Source organism: Gallinula chloropus (genome assembly GCF_964237585.1).
Source record: "Gallinula chloropus genome assembly, chromosome: 14".
Classification (NCBI taxonomy): domain Eukaryota; kingdom Metazoa; phylum Chordata; class Aves; order Gruiformes; family Rallidae; genus Gallinula; species Gallinula chloropus.
In genome coordinates this window covers 13,694,573-13,722,461 of record NC_140099.1, presented here as the reverse complement: position 1 = coordinate 13,722,461, position 27,889 = coordinate 13,694,573, and the positions used below count along the sequence as shown (strand labels likewise).

The 27,889-nt window shown below is 42.5% G+C and overlaps 1 protein-coding gene across 1 annotated transcript; it reads right to left on the bottom strand.

Moving 5' to 3' along the window:
- Positions 1–187: 187 nt before the first annotated feature.
- On the bottom strand, positions 188–25,199 carry VPS39 (VPS39 subunit of HOPS complex; the record flags this gene model as incomplete). The annotated part of the gene is made up of 26 exons (XM_084270605.1): positions 188–661; positions 2,535–2,635; positions 3,766–3,857; positions 4,389–4,523; positions 4,698–4,847; positions 5,306–5,351; positions 6,267–6,369; positions 6,841–6,969; positions 7,357–7,474; positions 7,706–7,804; positions 8,391–8,464; positions 10,383–10,469; positions 10,752–10,893; positions 11,454–11,597; positions 12,480–12,622; positions 13,707–13,836; positions 15,177–15,297; positions 15,655–15,775; positions 16,289–16,472; positions 17,986–18,078; positions 18,742–18,840; positions 19,839–19,933; positions 20,956–20,998; positions 21,717–21,781; positions 23,095–23,160; positions 25,127–25,199. 25 exons carry the CDS (start codon positions 25,197–25,199, stop codon positions 2,560–2,562), a joined length of 2,628 nt encoding a protein of 875 aa, XP_084126731.1. The 3' UTR covers positions 188–661; positions 2,535–2,559.
- Positions 25,200–27,889: the final 2,690 nt, after the last annotated feature.

Here is a 27,889-nt window from a genome sequence, read left to right as displayed (position 1 = left end):
CTCAAGCAACCACATACCTGTGAACATGTCCTAATTTGGTCACACAGAGCTCAACATTGCTCCCCGTGCCAACATAGCACAGCACCTCTCAAATGAAATTCAGTAATTGTAGTGTTCTCTAATAAGTACATATTTAATGGCATAAGACTTTCAAAAACATTATGCAAAAGAGAATACAAAAGTGGGTTTAGTAGGACTGAGAACATTCACAAGCATACTATAAACTTCTAGATTTAAAATACAAAGTTGAAAAGTGATGCCAGCTCTCATATGACACAGCCTCATTTGAATTACACATACTAAAGCAGAAGCGATACTGGAAGCCCCTGGATTAGGTCTGACTTCCAGGAGAAAGTGAGGACTAATATATATATATATTTAAAAAAAAAAAAAAAAAGCCAACCACAGCAGCCCAGAGAAACTTAACTGCACAATAATTGAAACACACACTGGTTCACAATATTTATTACAATCTATTGCTTTAGATAAACCTGCTGTGTTGTTAGTAAACCCAAACCACATAACCAAAAAAAAAAAACCACCCAAAAGAGCTACAGCACAAACCACATCTCTGTAAAAGGTATGCAGTGCAGGTGAACAGAGGCACAACTTAATCCGTTTAAGAGCACAATGAATACCCTCACATGTGAATAGAGCTCTCCTGTAGATAACAAAGGTAAATAAAAGTTAGACTAACAGTACTAAACATAAGATAGGTAAAAATCCCAACAGTATCATTACATTTGTATATAAAGAATACAGGGACTTTTTAAATACCCTTCTTTCATTCCCAATGGCCTGTAAACACAACTCTCCCAAACCATCTTCCCTCCATTCCTGAAATAGTATATAAAGATCTATACAGAATGTGCAAATCCAATATAAGTATTTTTAGGCTCTCTTCTTCAAATAGAAGAAATACAAGGTTAAAACCACCACAGATTCTCCTCTACCCAGCCTCTGCAGAAAGACATCAGTAGCAATATTGCCCCAGACATCCAGGTATGCAAGTAGCAACACACAGGATCAAGACATCAGAAAGAAGGCATGGCATATGAACAATAAATACAAACACATGTGGGAAGGGAAAAGTGTTATCAAGAAAAACTAGTAACACTGGCAAACGAAAGTGAATTAGGACTCCTGTCAGCCTACAGCACATCTGTTCCCTACAAACCACATAACAATGGCTTAAATACATCCATGTAAACTAACAATTACACTTTAGGCAGACAGGCTTTATTAATTTATTTGTTCATTAAGGTCAGTATTTGGTAGTTAACATGCCATGCTCCATACTATTTAATAATTACTGATTTCTAAGTATTGGTAGACCAGGATGTTGGTCTAGCCACTCTACCAGGTTATTTGCTACTGCTGCCTTTTCATTAGTGCTGCACAGATTCTTTCTGCACTGATCAAACCTTTTAATATCCATCATACAAATCTGCTATAAAGTAAAGTTTGTGGAAAAATAAGTTAGACAAAAATATTACAGCGTACAAGGAGTATGGTACAATCTAGTTCTTGTAGTTAAGACAACTGGCCCAAGAGTAACTTAACAATACCAGCCTGACCAGAACAGTCCTAGACCATTTAAAAGAGATGCTGAAATAGTCTGGATTTTACTTCCATGCTGGAAGAGACCAAAGAATGTATATACACAAGTCTAAAGTGTAGTCTAGAAGCTCAAGCAGTAACTATAGTTCACTCCCTTCAGAAGTTACTTTACAGGGTGTTCTTTGCTTTTTGGTATGTGTGCAGATGTGAACTACTTAGAATAGCCTCTGAGCTTCCACTCATGCTAAGAGTGAACATATTCAGTGCAAACAACACACAAGTTAATTCAATTTACAGCTTTCAAACTAAAGTAGAAAGACAAAAAAAATTCTTACTAGTGGTATCTACTAGTGGTACCTACTGTTTGCCCAACTATCTCCTGTGGAACTTCTGATAAGAAGGTCAGGTGATAACACTGAACATCAATAAAAAGATTCCTTTGGCCAGCATTTCAACATGTCCATTACTGAGATGAGTAAAACTGTATTTATTTTCTAAGTCCAGAAATAGGCACAGAAGCCTTCTCTATGCCAACCACCTGGTGATCTCCATACAATACTGATACAGCTGCAAAGACTTTAAAGGATTGTTTTTTTTCTTCTTTTAAGAACTATTTACATACAAGGCCAAATCACAACATCGTCACCCTAAGGAGGTAAACCTTAGAGTAACTTGTGGTGAATGCTCAACAGTTGTCTAACAACTCATTTGCAAGGCTGGAGTGCAATACAAAACCCACTACAAAAATCTGTTTCTATTCTTCATCTGAGTACCAAGAGTTTCAGTGTAGTTGCTAGCACTGTAACATGGTTAAAGCCTTTTTCTAGTAAATAAACATTGCCAGACAGGTGCAGTCAGTCCACAGATACAAATGACTTCTATCCAGTAGAAGAAAACCTAGCAACAAGCCTCAAAAAACGTTATCTCAGGAGGCAGCAACTTCTTAAGCTGTCAGTTCTGAAAGCCATACGAACATTAGGATTATTGATGAGGACAAGGTCAGGTGTCCAACGCGTTGACTTCTTTGGAGCAGTAATAATGCATAACTACTGCATTAGGGTATCGAGCAAATGCACTGTAAAGAAACAGAACACAAAAATCAGCTGTCAAAAAAAGTTTTTCCCCTATTCAAACAAGAACATCCAAGTTGTATCAGAATCAGAAGGAGACACTTACATCAAAATGACACTTTCTCATTTAAATTACAGCCAGGATATGCTCTTGAGAAAACCAGACAAAAGAATTCTATGGATTTTGTATGAGCTTAGCTTTCAAACACCACCACTTATTTTCATTTCTAGAAACACACTTTACTTGGAAGTCACTGGTAACAAGTTAAAGACTGGGTAACATGCTGACATGCTTGCCCTTCAATACCCTGATTAGCATTAGAAAAATTCCTAGGCAACCAAAACAATACTGCACATGCAAACTTAAATTCTGATGCCACATGACACACACTAACAGCAAAAAAATTGAGTATGGACAGCAATAAGTATATTTAAACCTACGTTCATTGAAATATTTTGGAAAATAAACCTTTCCCTTCCATTGTGAATGCTACTGATACCTCAGAAGGGTTCACATCTAGAGAAACAATGAGTAAGCGAGTTGTGGCATTTCACTAGAGTTCAAAAAGGGCAAATAAGATCTGTATTCTAAATTAATCCATAATTAACTAATAGGAATGACAGAAAAAAAAGTTATTGGCATCCAGGAATCAAGCAAATTAGTTCTACTAATCAGGCTACAAAACATAAGTCAGCCAGGGAACCACAAAGCCATCAGATACAGAGAACTATTACACATGTATCTTAGTTTGAGATTCTTCATATCATCTTTCTTAATGCTAGTTCAGCAGCAGGCAGTAGGCAGTGTTCTTAAAATTTTCCCAAATTCATCATGAGAAGTGGTTTTATGTCTTCTAGCATTGTGAAGTAGTCTTGTGAGTTTCTCAAGGGATTTTGTTCTCTTTGTTGAAAGGAAGCTCAAACTCTTGCAGTGAACTTCACTGACTAAAGTTCTGGTGTTTTCCCAGTCACCCAGTTGAGCAACATCATCTTTAATTCAAACACTCTTCAAGTGTCTCCCCCTCTACTGCTGTTCTCTCCATGCAGATACACATTCCAAGTTTTCTAGCATTCTTAAAGCATACCAGATTCATATTGGATTCAGTTTCCCAAGCCTTAAGGTATATACTCTCACCTGTTGCCTATCTTCTTTTTACATACAGTGCACACCTTCTCCTCTGTAATAATGCACTTCACTTGCTGATGCAAGATCCGCTCCTCCTGGAACTAAAGAATGGAGGGGGGAGAAATTACTCAAAAAGCAGTGGCACACCACAGCTCCCTCCTAGCCAGTGGCTATATCTAAACTAGAGCACAAAAGCAGCGGCTCTGTAGAGCAGAGCAGGTGGTACTGAACACCCAACAGCCACACTATATGAACTGCAGGATTTTACTTCTAACTAGTCAGGTCCACAGACTAAGGCACTCAGCCCACTAAGGGGTGTTCAGGTGAAGCACATCACCTGGTTTAGTTTGTTTGAAAGATACCCAGTTCGTGCTCTGTGAGATCACTTCAAAACACGTACAAAGCAAGTCCAGACCCACAGCAAAAGCACACACCTCATCCAAACTAAAATGAAGGTACACAAAATCCTCTGAAAAAGGGATATTCAATCTACTTGATACACACCTACTAATTTCAGGTGCACTACAGCCCCATCTAGGGGACACACGTTCTGCATAAGGAGCAGTTAATTTAAAAAGCGAACATCTCTTTTAAAACAACATTCCCGTAAGTGACAGGTGGTAGGTACTTACCCTCAGGAACTCTGCATGAAGAAGATTCTTGAGTACTTGATTAAATCTCTTCTTCTGAGCATTTTCTTCAAGGACTTTTTCTAAGAAGATTCGAATCTCACTAATCTGCGTATTTGCTGGCAGTAGGTTTATTGCCTAAAGCAAAATATACTTACTTAGGACAAATTGAAAAGGAATACAGAACAAAATAAGACTAGGAATTCATACATCTAGCTTGACATTCTTACGATCTGTATCTATTTGCTTGCCTGCTCCACTACTTTTTAACCTTCTGCCAATAGTAGAGAAAAGTTAAGAAGTCTTCCTTACCTTGGTGGTATCCAGTTTGCTGTGATGTAATTCCAAAACCTGCAGAGCAGCCTGCAGGTTAGCTTGAGGCTCCAGCACTTCCATCTTGATTGGTCCCAGGCAATGAACACTAGGTGGGGAGAGATACATCCGGAGCAGTGACAGATAGACCTGTTACACACAAAAGGAAAGTTCTGAAAGGACTGCACACACCCACAACTGACAGTGCTGCTAGAACCCAGTGATAACACTAGTAAAATAGAAAAGTAATTCTAATCACACCTCCCTCATTTATCTTGCCCAAGTCATTTACAACCTTTTGAAACCAACGCTTAATTGCTTTTTACCATTAATTTTTCTGTAGGTGTACATGGAATACACACACTGTTCTGATGGAATTCAGAAGACACAATACTTTAGCTACAGAATATATAATGTATCCTCAACTCCAGTGACACAGTAACATCTGCAACAAATAAAATTTCAAGAGCCTATACATTGGTTCCTGTCCACCTACACACACTCTGACATAGTCTACACAGTGCAAAAACATTGAAGGACCTAACATGTTATGAAGAGGCTAATGCATCCTTACTTAAAAGGTAAAATGCAAAGAAGCAGCTACTTACGTCTTTGTTGCCATCTTTGTTTCTGTCATAATGTTTATGGCAGTAACTAGAACAAAAAGGAATCAAGTGAGATGCAGTTTTGGAACCCAGAGAAATAGTCTGCAGAAGCTACCATGCTTTGATTACTGAAGCCATCCAAGTTAGGTGACCGTACATGTGGTTCAGAATGATTTATCATGATACACAACCAAATTACACCAGTTAAAATACTGGGAGGGTTTGTACAAACCTCCCACTTCCAATCAACTGAAAATGCTCTCATACAGGAACTAAGCTTATTTCAGCTGTGCAAAAAGGGGAGGGGAAAAAAGTCTCCAATCAACACATCATAGCAAAAAATACACATGCAGATGTATCCAATTCCTGCACCCAAATCACAAACAGAAGGTGTTCATTAGCATATGTTGCATACTGGGGTTGAACATCCTCTAACAGGCACGTGCTGAAACTAGCTTTAAAAGGAGCTGCGTTGATCAGGCTCCAGTGTTCAGATACACCTGACAGTATCAGTTCATTCCATTTTCACCCAAGTACTTGGGTTTCACTCAGAAGATTCCCTGATGGAAAATGCCTTATCTTTACTGTGAGGATTCTGCTAACTGAAAGAGTTTGACTTTGCACTGGGGCTAGTCAATGTCTCTCCAAAAAGAGAGAGGAAGCCAAACAACATTCAGAAGTTCACAAGCAAAGGACTGGTGGAAACAATGAACTCCCTGGTGACATTGTTCTAATTTGTAGTGACAGAAGAGCACAAAAAGGTAAATCTCAAAAGGGACAGCATTGTCATCTGTAATGAACAGATACCTAGAAGAGCCCTAAAGTCAAGATAACATGGAAACCCAGAAGAACCTGAAGGCATAACAGAATCCATGCTCCACATACTGCAACATTTCACTACACATCCTACCCACAGGGCAGTGAACAGGCTGCCTTGCAAAATAAAGAAAAAAGAAACCCTTACTTCTCAGCCATGTTGGTGTCCTTCAAAATATGAACATAAATAAACAACGCTTGCTCATGCTTCCCCATACGACCCAAGAGCAGAGCACGTTCTTCCAGGAGACCTAGTGATAGCATGAAGGATTAGTCAATAGCTACACAAATGACAACATAAGCTCCACTTCTGACCAGACTAACAGAAGGAACTACAAACTGTGGTCTGAGGACAGGTTAAGGTTACAATAGAGACCAGAAGTCTACTTCACACTAGTCTCAAAAACATTTTATTAACTTTTAAGTAACCTTAAGGAACAACAAGCTTCAGAACTTGAGCAATTCAGCATCAAAAAGTTAGGCTAAATATTTAAGTGATGTGCAACACCACAAGGTCTTAGGGCAACAGTTACAAGAACCTTGCAGAGACTGGTAAACCCAACTGCAGCAGCAAAACCAGAGTTAGCATACACACCAGCGGCCTACAAGCATAGAACAGTCACCTCTGTTTCTAGTTACCATGATTCTACAGTAAGTGTGGAGCTTTTCCTGTACAATATGGTAAAGCTAGGGTTGAATTAACCTATGGAAACTGAACTCACCATCGAAGGGGAAGTCACTAATTAGTCGGCTGGGTTCATACCAGCTAGACTTCTCCAGAAAAAGCAGAAGCTTCTTCCGGTAATCCCCCAAGTCTCCTCCTTCCTCCCCAGCAGGCACTGGAGTTTTATCTACATGGAAGAAATCAACATAAGATGTAGTACTGCAACTATTTCACTACACTAGTACACAGAAGACACTACACAACCAAATTATGAGAAGGAACCAAATGCTGATGCAACTGCTACACGGGCTGGGATTCTGGTGCACCTGCCAAATTATTTCAGCTTCCTACACCACACGTGCCCTCCCACTTATCATGAAAACAAGTGTCACTTAAGATCTCTAGGGAGGCAGTAAACTAGCCTTCCCTACAAACCCTTGTTACTCCAGTTCCTTTACCACTTGGGATCCCTGTTCACATCCAGAAGAAGGTAAGGCTTACAGCGATACACCGTGAAGGCTTCCCTGTGCCGTCCCACGCCCCTAGTCTTCCCACCAGAAAAGGCTAAACTTACCTGCAGGAAAAGACTGGAGATACTCTTTCATTAAGCCCTGCACTTTCTCACAGTACAGCTGGATCAGACAGTTGTGAAAGTCTGCACCAGTTTCTTCCCAAACATGAATGATGTGTTCCTGCAAATACATGTTCAGGTTCAGTTACAGACTCACTTCCACAGGGAAGCAACAGGTCCATGCTTGCCTTTACCAAGCTTGGCTTCAGGATTCCACATAGTTTAACTTTAAGGTCTACACAACTTCTGCAAAAGCTGGCATTCTCTGAAACAGGCTCCAGGGCCTGGAGAACTATAGCTTTACATCTAACATGTACTGAATGTAACGCACTAGCAGAGATTGAGCTCTTACCAGATAAGGAATAGTCAAGCTTTTAAAGTTTTCTATTAAGAAACTAAGCACTTTATCTCGTGGCAAAGCTTCCACTTCAGGGAGGTCTTCTGTAAATATCTGTTGAACGAAATTTACAGAAAGGTGACTTTATACATGCTACAGTATATTTTCTCTGAGGCACTGAACCCCAATGAATCATCACATACAACCAAAGAGAGAGCACAAGTAGTATGAAAAGATCTGAGCAGCTTATTCAGTTACACAACCCTTTCATATGAAAGATAGCTTCTAACAATCATCCTCACTTCTGCCTTTGCTAACACTCCTCGTTTACAGTGCCCAACATCTCCCTAATACAGGGGACTCCCAACTCTGGATCAAAGGACAAGGCAAATTAACACTTAACATTTAGATACTCAACCAGGCTCTTACGCAGAAAGCACATCAATGACATTAAAGATTGTTCCTAGCTACTTATTACAAGGTAAGATATTCCAAGAATGGAAAAGCATAAGGAAAACTCAAAGGCTGTCCCTGCTCTATCTACTGCTCATCTTGCCACAGTATTGAACATAAAAAACCCGTAAATTATATATTTAACTGAATTTAGCATTAGCACATGGCTTCTTACATTGAATTCTCCCAATTCCATACACACCACTAAAAGTCGCAACAGTAAGGTCCCTGCTTCAACCACACCTACCTTCAGGCCATCTTCAGGAAAATCTCTTAGCACCCAGACAGAATATGAAAATACCAAGTGCAAGTTCTCTGTGCCTGGAATAGAAAAAGCAGCAGTGCTCAATGTTCAAATCCTGAAAAAAAAAAATCTATCTACTCATGACAAAAACAAATGCTTTCAGAGCCAGCAAAGCTTAATTTACACAAAGGACAGTTTTCTTCCCCTGCTCAAGTCAAAACCATCACCAATTCCAAGCTAAAACCACAATTTCACTACTTCTCAAACATTATTTCAATCAGAAACAAGAATTAACTCAAACATACCAATTGAAACCAAAACCAAACTCAGATGTCTTAACCACATTCCAAAAGTCTTCCCTTAGACTTTATTTATTGATTAGGGTAGAAGCAGCACTGTACTTGTCACTTGTGTAATTTCCTTCAGCCCATTTCCAGCCTGCCATTCTTACAGCTTCTGTAGCAAACGTTCATAGAATCATAGACTGGTCAGGGTTGGAAGGGAACCCAAGGATCAAAGAGCTCCAACCCCCCTGCCACAGGCAGGGCCACCAACCTCCAGGCCTGGAGCTGCACAAGGTTGCCCAGGACCCCATCCAACCTGGCCTTGAACACCTCCAGGGATGGGGCATCCACCACTTCTGCAGGCAGCCCATTCCAGCCCCTCACCACTCTCTCTGGAAAAAACGTACCCCTAATATCTAATTTAAACCTTCCTTTAGCTTTAATCCATTCAGAGGCTTCAGAACAAACAGTAAAGCAGCACAGCACTGAAGAACTGGCATAGAAACTATACAACAAGTAATAACTTCTCAGCTTTTTAAGAGAACTCAGGACCTGCCTCTCTTTAAAAGAGCTCTTCCATTTGGACAATTTGGTTCAAAGTTTATGAAGCAAGTTAGGAAAACATGACTTCCTCCTCACCCTCCTGATGGAACCACTGAGTCATTCAGTGCCCAAACAATGCAACCACACAACTGTACAAGAAACAGAAATCTGTACCAACCTACAAAAAGGCAGCTGTCATCTGCTTTTCTTCATCCCACAATATCAGAGGTAAAGTACTTTTAAATATTTAAATCAAGCAGCATCTTCAGAGTAGCAATATTTTAAAAAACAGATCACGACTATGAGCACTACTAAGTGAAACAACTAAAATAAGACTCAAGAGCCAGTTGCAAAGTTTCTGAAACAAAACAGGGACCTGGCAAATGGTACTGAGGTCGTGGGTCTGAACTTCAATTAACTTCCTGAATTAACAAGGCATTGTATGGTAATAGGTTTGTTAGCCTCACTGAGAGAATTTAAATAAAGGACAGAGCAAGTCATAGGAGCAAATTCTCATGAAGAACGAGAGACAGAGAAGACAAAGTCTAAATCCCTGTCCACAAGTGAGACATTAATCAGAACAGCTCCTTTCCACAGCACTGATCAATTTGCTGAAATCATGACTACATTAAAGCAAGTTACAAATCTCAAAGCACCCAAGATAGCACAAGCAGAAGAGGAACTCATCAAGTAACTACCAGCTTATAGGTCAGCATACTAAAAGGCCAACATCACCTCACACCACAAAAGAAAACTGACTCTCTCAGCATGTAACATGGGGATTTACACAAGTCACAGGATAGGATGTTTTGGACTACTAGAATTACAGCAGAATCACAGAATCACAAGGTTGGAAAAGACCATTCCTGTCCTGTGCTAAACCATATCCCTGAGCACCTCATCTGCCTGTCTGTTAAAAACACCCAGGGTTGGTGACTCAACCCTGTCCCTGGGCAGCCTGTTCCAGGCCCTGACAACTCTTTCAGGGAAGAACTTTCAACAATATGGCCATGGACTAATCCTTGAGGTTGGCATTATGCAGGAAACCAGATGAGATGACATGGATACCGTTTTGTTTGACGGTCTCTACAAAGTTGCTGAACAGCAGAATAACCACTAAGCCCACCAAGAATATCACCTTCACAAAAGCAGTACCCTCTACACTCACCCAAATGCTGCAGATACTGCACTGTCCTCTCGTGACCCTTCAAGGGAGAGTTGGCTTTCTTTGACTGATCCACTAGTACCTGCAATGCTTTTGAAAGAACAGACAGGTTCACTCCTTTTAAACACAAGTATCAACTCAAACCAGAAAACAATGCATTTTTCCTCTTCCGCTGTCAGAGACAAAACAAAAATTTCTTTTAAATGTATTTAAGAGATCAAAGGGGTAACAGGAACAAAGATAATTTACTCACAAGACAGACCAAAAAAAGTCTCTTCAGAATAGTCTATTCACTTAAGACAAGTTAAAATTCAACACTAGGAATGCATACTCCTATCCCTTCTCCTCTCCTCACCCCAACCTCACACTTACCTTTCTCATGCAGACCTTTCTTCTCATACAGTATTATCAGCTCACTATATTTGTGTGCCTTCTTTAGTACATGCTCACTCTCCTCAATATGGCAGTGATTGTTCTCCAGGCGGAGCAACGGTGCCACCAGCGCGACATTTGTCTGTAAGCAAAAAGGGAGCTCTTAACACACTTCTCTTGTGCACCGCCTAAGCTTGTAGTCCAAAACACCAATTGAGGTGGGGAAGGAGGAGACTTTTATCTTAAGAAATGACAGTTTAACATCTTAGAGCAAGGCCCATCTTCATTTCTGCAATTTACCGGGACAAACAGAAGAGACAACAAAATATATCAGAGCTATTCCCTTTCAAGAACAGAGCTCAGCTTTGAAAAACCATTGTTGACAGCAGAGATCATGATCTCCTGCATTTGACAACAGTTTAAGGATAGGTGAGAAGCATTCATTAGAGCCTCAAAACACACAAGCACGGCCATGTTCATTTGACAGAGGCAGCAATCAGAAACAGATACATCTGCATTATTCCATGAAGCTACTTACTGACCAGTAAGCAAACTAGCTAATGCAGGAGTTTCACAGATCATTTCTAGACCAAGGAGGTGGCTGTGCGTGAATTTTGAAGTAACTCCTTATCCTCCTTCAGCCTGAAATTCCAACAGAGCTTCATGGTACAGGAAAGGCCTCTGGGTCAGACTGACACTCACATGGAGGTAACACTTTAACAGGGTGGTATCAATGATTTGTAGCAGCTTCTTTTTGGATTTGATCGTGGGTGTTCCTTCCATGAGGGGTGAGGTACTGGATTGATGGTCAGAATCATTTAGCTTCTTCACCAGCTGACTTCTTTTCTGCAGGACATGAAATGAAATTTTAACAGGAAAAGGCCATGGATTTCTGCAACCCACCTCAGCAAATATTATAGCTCACCAAGTAAGATGGCTATACTAAGCTTGTTTTATCAATAGTTTCCTAAATAATTCTTATTGCTACTAACAATTCAGCACATCACCTTTCCAAACCCATTCAGGTTTTGCAAATTTACAGTTTTCCAAGACACCCCAAGTCTTGAGAAAACAGGTAGAATGAAATCCTATTAACCTGAAGAGAGGCACTTTAGAGATAGTCAGGAGACATGTAAAACATTTTGAAAACAACTTAGATTTTGAACTACTGGGCACAAAAATGATCCTCCTTCATATGCAAGCTTCCTTTTAGTCTATTATTAAGAATGGCAAGCGAACAATTGAGATTCCAGTTACAACAAAATACAGAGGACAGGAAGTTACAGTACCTGTTACCTCATGTTTTACATTTTAAAGCATGCTTCTGACCTGCCTCCCAGCTAAAGTGCCCTCCACAAGAAGTCACCAAGCAAAACCAAAAGATCAAGAGCTCAAGTCTTCTTCAGAATGCTACTAGAAATAAGATACTGGACTCATTCTGATGTGGTCCATCAGTTGTAATAATATTTTCCAGTCTTCACCAGCCACGGGAACATGGAACTTCACTGGTAACATGGGAAATCTCTCTGTCTGTGGGACACCTCACATCTTCCACTCCCACTGCTTTCTCAGGAGCTGGTGCCATAGTTTCCAGACATGAAGACAGCCCATTAAGGCTAGCCTGACCAAGCTGGAGTAGGCAGCATACTGCTTCCTGCACAAACCTAATCAACAAAGTATGCTAAAACTGAATAAACCTACTCTAAAAACAGACACAGAAGCACTCACTTGAGTTAGGTAGTCTATCAGAGCTAGATGTGCCTTCTCCAGCTCTGCCCCAGAGAGCCCTGGCAGGGGGTTGGGATACTGCAGCTGTTTCCTGTAATCTGTGGGCAGGAGGTCAGGATACAGACCCATCACATGAGTGGGATCTAAGCAAAAAAAAAAAACACCTCGTATTAGTAACCATTCATAACATTATTTTTATGAACTTTTAAACACATGTAACCTCTGAGTACACTTAGCTTTCCACCAGAGCCATCTGTACTCAACTTGTGTGCCCACAACGTTCCAGAAAATAGAATTTGCTTAGTACAGAAAAGAAGCTAAAACAAGGCAACAGGAGCAAGAGAAAGACTGTTTCAAAGTCCAAGCACAAAAAGTTTCAACCTGTGCACTTGGCACACCTGGAAGACAAGACCTTATTACAGCCCTTACTACTATTCTTGCAGAATCCGAACAGTATAAACTTGGACAGTAGGACAGGATGTCTAGAAACAAGCAAGGTTTTAAGAGAAGATTAGCTGTGCTTTTGAAACAAGAACTAATTAGCCTCACCTGTAACTAACAAGCACCCAATTTTATCGAGTTAAAGCAAATTCCAAACCTACTGCCTTCTAACTTAAGTTCAAAGTATTTTGAGTTCTTAGTCCTTCTCTTTCGTTGTGGATTTCCAAAGTAAATATGATGTTAAGTGTCATCAAAACAAGTAAAGTCCTAGGTTTAAATGCATAACCCACAATAAGAGAATCTGAGTCTCACTATTCTATGGTATGGTCCAGTCTTGAGGTGCCAAATAATCCTAGTACAAACCAGAGGAGTAGCATCAGAGACTAATCTGGACTTCCAAAAGCACAGAAAAGTTTCCTGGCCTCAGCATCTCGGTCCATTAAACAGAGAACAAGGTTAAGGGTCTTAGTTTGGTCTGAGCCCAAGGGATTAGCAAATCTACAAATGACATTTTTTTTGTTCCAAGCTACAAAGTAGACTTTTAGCAGCTGCTGAAACCTCCAATTCAGGGGTCTATGCAGCCTACAAAACCAACAGTCTAACACAGTCTCACAAAAGCAGCTAAACAGCTGCCTATGCTGTGCACCATTCACAGGGGACTGGTCTACACAAGACACCACTGTTCTAAACCAAAAACCAAACAGAAAAAAAAATCCACAGAATTATCTGTTAGACTCCTTTCATTCCTCCTAGCCTACATAACTCAATGCCAACCCAAGCATTTACCTGTACCAAGCTTGGCAAAAACTTGCATGGATTCATCAAAGCGCTTCTGGCAGAAGAGGTTGAAGGCAAATAAGTTCTTTATATGATGAATTTGTTGTCGCTTCTCGCTATCTGAATCGTCTTTCATTTCCTACACACACACAAATTAACAAACATTAAAAAAATCTTGGGTGTCTTAAACGAGTAGGAAAGATTCTACAGAAATAACAGGTCTATTATCCTTTGGACAGAGTAATAGCAAAAAGGCTAGTCTTACAAAGTAGAGACCTCTGATGGTGATTCTCAGATGCTGCGTTTATTTTGTCACTGAGATAACCTGGGAGGTTTGAAAACTACCTCTGGTTATTGACACCCGCTCAATCATAACAATCTTTTCACACATTTGCCTTTTCAAAAACTTTAGGTTTCAAAAAAAAAACAGTAAGTACAATATACTTAAACATAATGCTTCAGCATCTCTAAGGAATTATTATATTTCAAGAGTAATGTGGAGGGCCACTACAAAAAAAACAAACCCAACTCTGGTCATCTAACAAAGCAAAGCACACAACTGCAAGCTAAACTGTTCACAAGCAAGTCTGAAGACTTTGAAGTCAGTTGGACTTCAAAATATAAAAGAAGGTAACTGATGGGATCCTGGGGGGCATCAAGAGGAGTGTGGTCAGCAGGTCAAAGGAGGTGATCCTCCCCCTCTGCTCTGCCCTGGTCAGGCCCCACCTGGAGTATTGTGTCCAGTTCTGGGCTCCCTGGGATAAAAAAGACAGGGATCTCCTGGAGAGAGTCCAGAAGAGGCTACGGAGATGATGAAGGGCCTGGAGCATCTACCCTGTGAGGAAAGGCTGAGTGAGCTGGGACTGTTCAGCCTGGAGAAAAGAAGACTAACGGGGTCCTTATGAATGTTCATAAATACCTGAAGTATGGGATGCATGGGGAAATGCCCAGCCCCTTTTCAGTGTCTGTAGGGACAGGACAAGGGGCAATGGCTGCAAGTGGGAGCACAGGAAGTTCCACACCAACATGGGGAAGAACTTTTCCCCAGTGAGGGTGAGGGAGCCCTGGGACAGGCTGCCCAGGGGGTGTGGAGTCTCCATCTCTGGAGAGATTCCAGACTCGTCTGGATGCTGACCTTTGTGACCTGTCCTAGGGAGCTGCTTTGGCAGGGGGTTGGACCCGATGATCTCTGGAGGTCCCTTCCAACCCCTGTGATTCTGTGATTAATCAGTTAAGAGATATAATGGTTCACATAAACAATAACTCAAAATCGAAAACACAATAGATCATTATGGACAAATGAAAGCACAATACCAAAACCTCAGTTAAAAACTGCACAACCTGGTAAACTCCAGCAAAGAGGACAATAGGAAGACTAAACTCTCCAGGCTAGCTGTAGTCACACAGAAGGCAAACATCTTCTTGTGTTCTTCTGCACGAGTCCCTCCACTGCAAACCCAGAAGTTCTCAAGTACTTACTGCCAACTGCAAAGCCAACTCAAACTGCTTGTCCTGCAGAAGCTGCTGGATCTGTGTGGCTATGGACACCGGAATGAGTCGCCAAACAAAGTGGTTACTTGCCACATATATAATATTTGTGCTGTAATGAAGACAAAAAGGTCAGTTACTACGTTCCAGCACTGAGAAAGGAGAAATACACTATTTAGAAAAAACAACAAACCTGGTTAATACACACATGGATCAATCAGATACAAGGGAAACTTAAGCAATATTGCCATGCATAAAGGAGAAAAACATATCTCTGGCCATCAGAAATCCCCAAAGACACTCTGCTCCATCATTTACTCCTCAAGTTATGGCCTCTATCCATCTGTTTATGTAAAACCAACTGCTTCCATGCTACTTCTTAAGCCGAGGGAGTTCAAAAAGTTCTCCCAGTGTTTGAGTGGTACCAAACAGCCAGACAGCCCAGCAAAAGCAGTAGGACACGCCATACCCTCCAGAGGTGATGAAGCGCGGCCTCTGCAGCTCGATACTCTGTACCAGCAGTCGGGGTTCAAAAGTCCGGATCTCTACGTACCGTGGCAGAACAGCAATGATGTAGGGAGGCTGGTGTTCTGTTAGCAAAACACATGAAAAGTAAATTGATTGTTCTCAAGCATTCCTTAAAATAGCCATGGCAAAGTAAGGCTTCTCTTGCACACCACCCCTGCAGTGTGTCCTTTTTAGCTTATTAAAAATAAAACTCAATGCCCAACACTGACAGCAATTTACTAACAGACTACTACCAAGCTTCTTGGTCACCTTTAAACATAATGAATTTCTGCAATACTCATACCCAGAAGGACTACAGTACCTTAACATACAACCTTCTTCCATTTCAAATCTTGTCCCTTTCTAAAAGATACACAGTATGCCAATTTCCTGAGGAGATAAGCATGCAAGCTAGAAGCAAAAAAGAGGAGAATCCAGAAATAAACACATAAAACCTCCCACATTCTCAGTACAACTTGGTATGCTTTAGGAACTGCTATACTCCAAATCCAGCTAGTTTCTAAACAATGGGAATGTGATGATAATGTCATATACAAAAGAGTAAAGCACACTTAAAACACGCTCCTAGTTCTCACCCATGGCTATCGGAATATCTGTCCAATTCAAGGCACATTTCTGAGTACAGATCCCTTCTTCATTGAGCACAACTGTTAAATCATCTTGGCCAACTGCAACTTTTCCATCTGCTACAGGAGCTACCAACGGTTCCAGCTGCTTCCCTGTGGGAAACAGTTCTTTGATAGATCCTTTTCCATCCACCTAGGAGAAGAGAGAAAAAGAAAATCCCTGTTTTTCAAAATAACCTTTATTTCAAAGCCAAAGACTCCCTAGAGAGATTTACAACCCAGACTAATTACCAACGGAACAAGTGCAATTTTGAAGACCAGCAATAAGATTTTCCATGTATCATCATTTCTCTTACTTCTGTATCATTTGGAAACAAAGAATTCATTCTTTCATGTCTGAGATGATGTATTCCCATTATTGTAACAGTAGCTGAGCACATAGTTCATAAAGGTTTATAAAAAGCATAGCACAGCAGCAACCTCAGTTAAAGTGTCCAAATAGCACTTGGTGCAACCAGAAGATTTCATTTAGGCCAAAACTTAACATGATTCCATCCTGGCATGAGTGTTACCAAATAAACAACAAACTAAAAGCCAAGCTACCTGCTTAGCCTTTTTTCCTGCCACAGCCACACATTCCAGTGGCCACATGCTGTCTCCATGGAACCTGAATGCATCCCCTACAAAAAGAAATTCCAAATATCTGTTTCATGAGCTGATCTAACAACTCACTGCCACCAAAACACAGGATCTTTCTCCCTCAACTCTAGCTACACCATCCTGCTGCTGTTTCCTCTGCATTACAGCTCAAGGATTCTTAGGCATCAACAGCTAGTCTGCAGAAAACACCACCATAACAACATATGTATTTTGTCTGCATATTTAGTGAGACAAAGCCATTCCAGGATGAGTCAGTCAAGCACGAGAGCCAATTCCAAGTAAGCAATTCAACAGCAAGTCACCACTCTGGTTGCTTGGGCACAACTACTCGAACCAAGAGACATCTAGGAGAGGGCTGCAGAAAGGCAACACTTCTTGTGTGTGGTGTTAGGTGTATGGGACTAAAAGTTAATGTGCAGTTTTCCTGTTGACTATAGGAGTCTTGCCACCCATATACATACACACATGCAGGCATGGTGCACTTCATCATCTCACTTCCCTATAGTATCAGCAGAAGTCAATTGTGAAGGCAGAAAAGAGAATCAAATATAGCTGTCAAATGAAGCAGAAGTGGAAACTGCAATACTGAATTAACAATTGAGTTCAGAGACCTTCAAACTGAAACAACCTCAGATCAGCCAGAGAATCAGAAAAGAGGAAAAAAAACACAGTTAACCACCACTGTCTGTCACATAAGATGACCCCTATGGCCATTTTTCCCCATTTTAGAGCTATCTCCTTTCTTAACACATCAAAAAGCAAACCGAGCTTACAGACTGCTGTCAAACCAAAATACATCTTTTTCAATGCCTTTTTTCTGCAAGAGCTTCAAATATTGCTTTCAACAGTGGTAAATAGAATACAATTTCCTGACAAAACATAAGTTTAGAAGGACAGACTTAGAGTGCCCCTTCCAAAACCACATCCAGTGGAGTACCAGGTGCTCCTGTAATGTTTTGTAAACATCTGCTAGCTAAGTCTTTGAGCCAAGGAGCAGCCTACCATCCAAATCTCCTTAAACACTGTATTCCAAAGCCCAGACTTACCCGTATGAGGTAGTAGTCCCTCTTGAAGCCTACACAGATGGAGTTTTCACACCAAGCCATAGACTTGGGGACATCGGGTACACTCAAGTCCCCCTGAGGAAAACAGAGAAAACAGGTTAAAATGGCTACTGCAAAAGACAAGTCTATAAAGGTCAGAGTAAAACAGGCAGCACTGTTGTTGACACCATATTCCCCAGCACATGTGCAGGTTAAGGAATGGCAGTATTCAACTGAAAGGCCACTCATGCAAAGAGAAGGGATCTGCTCTGACTTAGCTGGTGGCCTCCTAGAAGACTAGCGTAGCTGAAAAATTCTCTAGCCATTTCTGCTGGTTGTTTTTATCATTCTGGTATTCACAAGTGCAGTTCTCCATGTCTGTTGTCAATAACTACCTTCTGACTTAATGATGTATCTGGAGAACTCTGTGTAGAGGCTGACCCACTTACAGAGTGTTCTCATTAGGTGCCTATTTACGGAGGCTACATGCTAATACATTTCACTGACTGACAAGTGTAGCACAGCCACAATATTAAAATATAGAACACAGCCTTTGATTTATTAAATTGCATTGATGTCATTAATTGTGATTTCAACCATGTATTTTCACTTTCATTTGCTGCTTCGTTGTTAAATCACTGCAGAACCAACTGGAATCGGTGCTCTGAAATTCAGTGGTGTCTGACTAATAGGGACAAGCAGTAAAGGGCAACCACACTCCCTGCTGAACCATGCTAGACTACAGAAATAACAACTCACCTGCAGTTCATGGAACTCTCTGTCTTTCCAAAAATAAAGTTGTAGCTTCTTCCTCACAGCCACACACATTCTTAGCACCTCTTCCCCTGTATCTGACTGCTGTGAAAACAGAAAAAACCTAACTCATAGGCACTCAAACTTTGAGGCAAGTAAGGTAAATACAAGACCAAAAGAATCCTCATCCTGAAGCAAAGCAGTCAGCTCAAGAGCAGCTTTGCCAGAAGGGCATTCCCTAAACAAGGGACTACAGAGAAGGGAGTGGGATACTTACAAATGAACTTCAGCAGGGACTGTGACACCAAGGAAATAAAAAAGAAAAAAGCAAAGACACACACACACAAACATAAGACAAGTCGAGAGCTACTAGCCCAGTCCTGAAGACCAGGATAAATACCTTGAATTCCATGAAGTATAGGAGAGGAGGAAATGAAACAATGCAAAGAGTGTGTTATACTGTCAGATAAAAGCATTAACAGCTGTTTAATGTTCTAGCCTACTGGAAAAGTCTTCTGACAAAAAAACACTGGCAAAGCTAAGTGCCTGTGCACACAACAAGGCACTTTAAAGTACCTTTAAATCCAGTCATTCCAAAGGACATAACTAGTTTTAACACCTGGAAGACCCCACATACTTATTAGAAAATGCTAAACACTAAGCTCCCACAGAGCAACGAGTTGGAACATGATGGAGAGCACTGACACAGCTCTTCTTGTTACAAACAAGATTTCTGAATGATATGGGTTGGTTGTGACACTTGATGAAGAGAACCACTGACCTAGCACACCAGCAACTTAGATTTTATTTTGAAAAGAACCTTTCAAAAAAGACAACAGGATAAGAATGTCCTGGAGCTTTCCATCAGGAGGTTAAAGATTACAGTCACAACAGGCACAGGAAGGTATCTTATGAAGCACTGGAAGAAAATTCAGGTGACTGCATTAAAAACTGTTCTGGTAACTACAGCCGCAACATTCTAGCACCCAAGCAATTTGCACATAACAAAAAAATCAACTAAACCTAACCTATCCAGCAACACAGAAGAGTCATTCTTCTTAAAAGCAGTAAGGATGTCTGTTTCATTGCGTTCCTCCTCTTACCTGAAGGTCACAAGTGAAGAGAGATGCACCTTTTGCCTTGGAAACCGTGGTGATTTGTTGAAATGTCAACAGGTCATGGACATAAATGTTATTTTCTGTATTAAACAAAATTGCAATTGTTATTCAACTTTTAACACTTGTAGAGCTCACTTAATTCAAGTAACTCATCACATTTACATCTATGTAAAAACAACTTGCAAAACTAAGAGGTGCAAGAAAGGAATATTTTCCCAGAAGCTGAAGAGTGCTAAGGCAGATACAAACCCAAGACAGCAAACGCCAAAGACAACTAACATCAGCCTTGGTAAAATTACACCAGGACAGCGAGAACAGGGGCTAACCAGGCAGAGGAAGCGTGAGCAGAAGAGACAGCAAGCAGGCCAGAGCAGAGCAAGTTCACCATAGAAGATTGTATAAACAAAGACCATGCTGAACTGGCTCCTGAAATGAATGGAAAGCAAACAGTTGCAAGTGGAGGGTGCTGTGGTCTAGTTTTTGTTATGCAAGAGGACGCAGGCAGCAGAAATCTACACATGCTGGAGTTGGAAGACCTGGGACAATAATAAAGAGCTGTAGTAACATAAGTAGAAAAAGACATAGGAAGATCATACGGTTAAAAAAATTATATCCAGAGACAAGCAAACTTAGATCTTCCACAAGATGGTAAAAAGATCACCATCTGCATAGAAACTGAATTTGGTTTAACACATCAACAGGAAGTTTTATACGTCAAACAAGCCTGAACAGAAGCTTTAGCCCCATCATACAGTGCACATACGCATGCATGTATGGATATATGCATATAAACACGTGCCAATGCAGACAAAGTATATATACACACACATATGGATACAGACACTTCAGTACATGTATGTATTGTTTCATTTTTAACCAAGAAAGTTAGTGTTACTACTTTGTTCTCCAAGATGGCTTACAACAAGCCAGGCTGCTTCTCAACCTGTGCCACACAACACTTCCTCTGCGAAGTCCTACACAATGACACTGCAACAACTAGACAACTAGACTGCTATGCAGGTGTGTGGAAAGGGTGCCACGTTCAGCCAGGTAACTGCATCCACAAGAGCTCCCTAATTGCAAAAACATTTTCTGCACTTACCTAATAGGCTGACCAGAATTTTAAACTGAGAAACAACATGGATCTGAAAGAAAGAATTCTATTAGTGATACCTCTGAACTCTTAGATGCTCTGACAGTAACACAAACAGCAACGCAGCTATCTACACACAACCCTCCTCCAGCTATTGCAACCCTGTTCACTTACACCCAGTTTTGACAAGCTAGCCATACAGCTTGCAACCTAAGATGGTTAAAAATGCTATAGTAAGCGATACGTTACTAGTACAGAAGTAGTTTTAAAGGATATGAAGGGTTGCTGAAAGAGGCTGCATAATCTCTGAGGTAAGTGCTTTCCTGAGCATCAATATAATGAAGGAGTTACCCAAAAAATTAAACCAGGACTAGGCAGCAGGCAATCAGTTACTTTAGGTCTAAATTAAAAATAAGAGAAATTACATGCAAATTCCTATAAAATGTTATCAAGAGTGAAATTATACTTTATAGTTTTTATTTTAACAAATATTCCCAGCCAAGGCAGCTGAAAGGTCACTGTGAATAACATTTCCAAAAGTCATAAATAAACCCCTAAATTCCAATTCTTTGCTTTCTGCTTTAGCAACCAAACCCATCTTAGTCCTCTTACGTGGACAAAACCACAGGCTGTCCCACCTCTAGAATAATCTATAGCTTTGGGGGAATCTTTTGTTAATTTAGAAGATTCCAAAAGTACATTTGATATTTAATTTCTTGGTTGAAAACACCAGAAATCTATTCCCAGATCAAGAAGATGGTATTTCCTACCTGCTGAATCTTTTTTGAGAAGTTCTTGTTGGATTTCTCTAGTGTTACTTCAAACCTATTGCAACCTACCAGAAAGATTTGAAAGAGTATGTAAACTGAAGTTGCCCTTAAGTTTACAGCTGAATAGATCTTACAATAAATAGATCACAAAGAATCACAGAACCACAGTTGGCAACTTAACACTAGAAGAATGACTCTTCTAATACAGCTGTGCTATCTTTAATAGCTAAATGCATCAGGTGGTCTGCACAGCAGAGTGAAAACGTAAGTTCCACTCATTGTACCCATCTGAGGGCCTCACCAACAGTTACTTTTTTACCTTGCTAGAATTTTAGATTACAAAAACTATATTTAAGCAACCTGAAGCCCAGAAGTACAGGTACCCATTAACACCCTATCCACACCAATCAAATGCCAGCAATTTCAATTGCTAGGGAGCATGCCATTGCAAAGTAGACAGTGAATAAACACTACACCACAAGGGTTTAAAAGGAGTTTTATGGATAAAGACTTACAGACACTTTCTGATGACATAACCTCTCCTGGCATTGATGCAAAAAGGGGGAGAAATTTATGACATGAGATAAAGCACTAGTAACTCAAGACCGGCACGTTCTGATTGGAATAGATGGCCTACAAGTTTCAGAAAAAGCCAGCTGAATTCAGTCTCTAGAATCCCAATAGCTATGAATTAACATCTTCCCAAAAGCTGGTGGACTTGGAAACATGTTTTTTCCTTTCCTGTCCCACACCACCCGACATCTCTGTGTTCAATAACATCAGTTTCTACATAACAGCAGATTGAAATATGAGACTGTTTACTGAAAGTTAATTTTAACTAAGCATTGAATAGTTTTATTTGTAGCATGGCCAGATTAGACTGTGCACACTTAATGACTCTCAAAAGAGGCAGGCAGAAGAGTATTATTTAATGTGACAGAACAAGTTAGGAGGGATCTCTCTTCCCCATCCCTCGATGCTCACGGACCCGCTGAATAAAGCTGCTTTTTCACTAATCCAGTCCTTTAACACCAGGCAAACATCACACTGGAGCAACGAGCACAGTGCACTGCTTCCATGCACACCTGTACACTGCATTCACAAACACTGCACTTACTATAAATTCAAGGATAGTGACCACATTTAAAAACCTACTTTAAAACGGAAAAAAGGCTATTACTAGTTCCTGTCTTTTCTTGCACATCTGATAAATGGTAAGTACACTTTCACCTGTGATCCCACTAAAATATTCATTAAACTTCAGGTAGGCAAATATCAGTAATTGTACATACTTGCATTAACATCACCACAACCTCTAAAGTGTAGGAAATAAAAACCACGTAATCAACTTGTTGTGCCATTCTTAAAATCAACTTACCTATGTCTTTCTTGATCCTGTAAAGAAGAAGATGCCCTTGTTTGGTACCAACAAGGAGCCATTCCTCTGCAAAGATGGGGGAGAAAAACAGTCTAATTAGTTTCAACAAAGGCCGCCCCTTCCTAGCCAAGTTACATTTATCAGAACACTTGGAAACTGCGTGTGAACCCAAAGAGGACTTTCTGTGACAACTACACACGTGACTCCTACCACCTCTCCGATGGAAGCGCACAGAAGTAGCTTTCATTCTCAGGTGACCATGGCTAAAGATCAAGCAGTAAAACAGGGAGTACAAACCACTGTGTGTTTTGTGCACTAAAGAGAGGCAATAAGCTATTTTTCAGGCATTGCTACCTCCCAGAGAGAAACATTGCTACATAGTGGAAGAGCTGTCAGTCAGAAAAAACAAGGAATTCTGTATGGGGTTGTACGCTGTCTTGGGGTTTTTTTAAGTCAAGTTCTTATAAGAGCCCTCTGAAATAGTCAGCTATGCCTAGGAAGTCAGTAGCAGCTTTAACTGCTTCTGAATTGCCTGGACAACCAACAGTCATTTAAGAAACCTTTTATATAGGAAGCATAAAAACAAGAGGGGAATCAACTTTTCAAAAGGGTAGATAATGGCAGGACAAGGGGGAACAGATTAAAGCTAAAGGAAGGAATGCTTAAATTGGATATTAGGGGGAAGTTTTTTACAGAGAGAGTGGTGAGGGACTGGAACAGGCTGCCCAGAGAGGTGGTGGATGCCCCGTCCCTGGAGGTGTTCAAGGCCAGGTTGGATGGGGCCCTGGGCAACCTTGTGTAGCTCCAGGCCTGGAGGTTGGTGGCCCTGCCTGTGGCAGGGGGTTGGAGCTCTGTGATCCTTGGGGGTCCCTTCCAACCCATGCCATTCTATGATTCTATGATATATAAAGTCCGTGGCTGAGTTTCAGACTCTCCCTATGTACAGCATTTACAGCATACAAAAAGCACAGAATCCTTACTGGGTCATCAAATGTGACTGAAACATGCTTTCTCCTTGCTGAGGATTGTACAGGAAAGAAATACATGCAAATATTTCTTTCTACATTTAATTCTCCCTCACAAGTAACTACTTTTATTTAAAGAAGAATCTCATTTTCTGTAACACCTTTTTCTACTCTTTGATACAAAAGCTGAGGAGAGTTAATTACACCTCGTTACACAACCATACAGGCACAGGCCTGGGGGCTTAGGCTTTCCTCTTCTTCAGCAAAATAAAGGCTTTCACCGATAAAAGATAAAAGCCTCAGCACAGAATCTTAACATCTTCCACAGCACGTATCTCTGGCAGGAACAACCCACATTCAGATACAGCACTGCTGTCCTGGTTACAACCTTGCTCTTCGGGTACGTGAAGGGGGTCAGGAGTCCACAGTGCTTGCACTACCTACTCTGTGCTAAGGCAGCACAGCTGCTGGCAACTGCCCGAGCAGCTGGAAAAGCCTTATCGATCCTCATCGTTAGGACAGCCGGTGCAACCACCTGACCGAAGCCTCGGCTGTCAACCCTGCCCAACAACACAGCCCGCAACACACACCGCCGGCACATGCGACCAGACCCTAAACTCCAGCGTACCACCGGCTTTCCATGGTCAATGCTGGGAGACACACGGGAAACGCTCTTTAGCCAGAGAACCCACGGCCACAGCCCTGGAAACGGCGGCAGGGCTGCGGCTGGCAGGGCTGGCGACCGCCGGCACCCCCGCGAGCGCAGCCCAGCCCCGGCAGCCCCCCCGCCACAGGTACGGAAGCCAACGCGACGAGCCAACCCGCAGCGAAAGGCTCGGCTGCTCCCCGCACGGCTGCGAGGCGGGAGGGCCACCACCGGCCGGCCCACGGCACTGCCGGCCGGGGGCCGAGAGATGCAGCCAATACCCCCTCCCCCCGCCGGTCCGCGCCAGGAGGAAGCAGGCGCGGCAGGCCCCAGAAACAGGTAGCCGGGCGTCCCGGCCGCCTGGGACAGAGGAGGGACCCGGGCTGCAGGGTGGCAGCGCCACGGCCGCCACCCGGCTCACCCCAGGCCGCCAGGCAGTCGATCTGCAGCGGCAGCTTCTCCAAGATCGGCACATGCTCGAAGGCGTCGTGCATGGCGGCTGCTCCTCCGGGGCGGCTGCCACAGCGCCCGCCGGCCGAAGGGAGGCGGGCACGGCAGGCGGCTCTCCCCTGCGCTGAGCCGCCGCCCTGCCGAGACTGCTGCCACGGCAAGGGAACTGCCCCGACAGAAGGGCCACCGGCACCAGCCCACAACCCTCCGCCCTTCCCAGCAGCCCCCGCGCCCGCCTCGCCACTTCCGCGCCAAGGCTCCGCCCCCGCGACCCGGCGAGGCCCCGCCCCACACGCTGTTCCCGCCCTCGCCCCGCCCCCTCAGCGCTGCTGCAGCCCTTTCACGGAGCGGGGCGAGACTGTGCCCGGCACAGCGCGGCTGGGTCTCAGCCCTGCCTCACGCCAGCAGCTCGCAAAACAAGGGCTCCCCCCGCCGCCGCCGAACAGCCCGTCCGAGCTCCCGGGGGCCGAGGCGCTAACGGGAAAGGCGGGTCGTGCCAGCGCCAACGGCCGCGCCGGGCCCTGGCGCATCTCCACACAGCCCACAAGAGGAGACGAGGCGTAAAGCGGCTCATTCTGTCTTCTCACAGTAATGCCAGAGGCATCAGGGCGCTGTTTGCTAAGCTGGCACGGAAAGTCCTGCTGTATAGACAAAAACTGACAGGCACAACCTCCAGAAACCTGGTGAGAACAGCAGAACATCCCTGGCAAGTGACACGTTTCCGTTTGGAGGCCCCAATTTTTTCTTGAATGTACTCATCCAGGAGGCAATTTGTATGTGTTACCTCACCCCGTCCAGGAGAGGCCACAGTGGCTGTGGAGAAGCCCAACATTGACAACCACCACCCAGGAAGCTAAACCAGCTACACCAAAGCAGAAAAAAGGACACAGTGCTGAGTTCTCAGGGCATTTTCACCAACAGAGACCACTGTTCCAGGAAACAGATTGAGGACATGCTGTGCTGGGAGATCGAAGCACAGGAACGGGACAACTCTTGCATCCAACTTCACTGTCAGGAACAAAAGCCGCCTAAAACATGAAACCATGTGAAGTAACATCCCCCCTGCAGGTGCCAGAACTGCAAATTGCCAGTGAAGTTACATCTCAGATATGTATCTGGCCTCCTCAATTCTACTAAAGGGATTCCTACTAAAGGGAGAGGGACATAGCACCGATTTAGTGAAAAGAAATGTGGATTTTGGTAACGATGACTTGACATGCAAATGGCTGTAATCCACTTTTACACCATGCAAATGAAGGATGAGGCATCTGCCTCTTCAGGTTTTAAAAGGAGAAGTAGCATACTTTCCCTTTAGCATCTAACATGCCATATAAAGTGAACAGAAGGACTTAAAAAAAAAAAAAAGCAGCCCACAAGCTCACACATGTCTACATCTGCGGAATAAGACCAAGCTAGCCTTCCCTACCACAGGTCTCATGATCCTGACTCACTCTGTGCTTATCAAGCCTGTTGCATTTCTTTACTCTACCATGTGATCTCTTGCTTCTCAGTCCTTCCTTTGGAGCTCCTAACACAAACATCTTGTCACTCTAATGAGAGGCTGGTCAAGGACTTAATTGTCACTATTTCTCTGTTCTCAGGTTTCTGCATGCACATGTTGCGACTGCATCAGTAATACCACAGCTGCTCCTCACAAACATATCTAAACAGAGAGCTAATCAGGCACAAGAACTCTAAAACTCCCTCTGTATTTGAATTCATGGCAGACAAGGTTTTTTTTTTCTGCAAAAAACCCTGAGGGTGCATTCTCTCAATTTGAGTCAGAAGCCAAATTTCCTAAGTTCAGCTTCTACACACCATTCTAGCCACTAAAAATTTAACGCAGATCTCAGACCTAAAAGTGGATACGTTTTCTCCCTTCTGCTGACCAAGTCTTCAGAGTAATCTGTACAGTGTTTTAAAATTACAACACCCACCAAGCCTTCCCTGTCTATGTAATGAAAAGGTAGGAATTCTGCAGGGTTTCTGGTGTCAGGAATTGTAGCAAGCTAGCTTGCTGATGAGGCTTTCCTGCTATTGACTTGTTGGGAATCAGGAGAGGTAAAAATCTCCCTGACAGAACAAACACATCTGACCAAACTGGCTGTCAGAGAAAAGGCCACGTTGGTGCCACTCCCTCCCTTTGTTCCTCACCCACGTCTCACGCACTGCTTTAGGTGCCTCTTCCGCAGCCATAACCTGGCCAGTGCCTGTGCGTGTGCCATCGCTCACGCGATGCTGTGGCAACTGGCCTCCCAGACAAGTTCTCCACAAGACCGAAAAGAGGGAAGTCGCAGCACGCCCCTCCTGCATGCTAGGCAGCAGATGCTGCCTTCCAAGCACACCAAAACCACCAAACAAGTGGAAAAAACAAGAAAAGCTCAGGAGCAATAACCCCCTGTAAAATTTAGGGCAACTTCAAATACTGAGGCAAATTACTACAGGGATGGAAGGGTAGGAAGTAGGGAGAACTGCTGAAATGTGCTGTAGTTACAGGCTGAAAGCACCACACTGCTGCTACATTATTTTAGTCTTTAAATTACTAACCTATGAATGCAATTAGGGAAACTCTTCAGATCTTTCACTTTTGCCCTATCTATATTAGCTTTTCAAATGACAGACTTCCACTCTCCTGCCAAGCTTAACAGGAAAAAGAGCTGATCAGGAATAACTGCAAAGTAAATGTGTAAGAGTGAGGGAACTTTGTGAGGAGGTTAACACTTCCTCGTGGGAG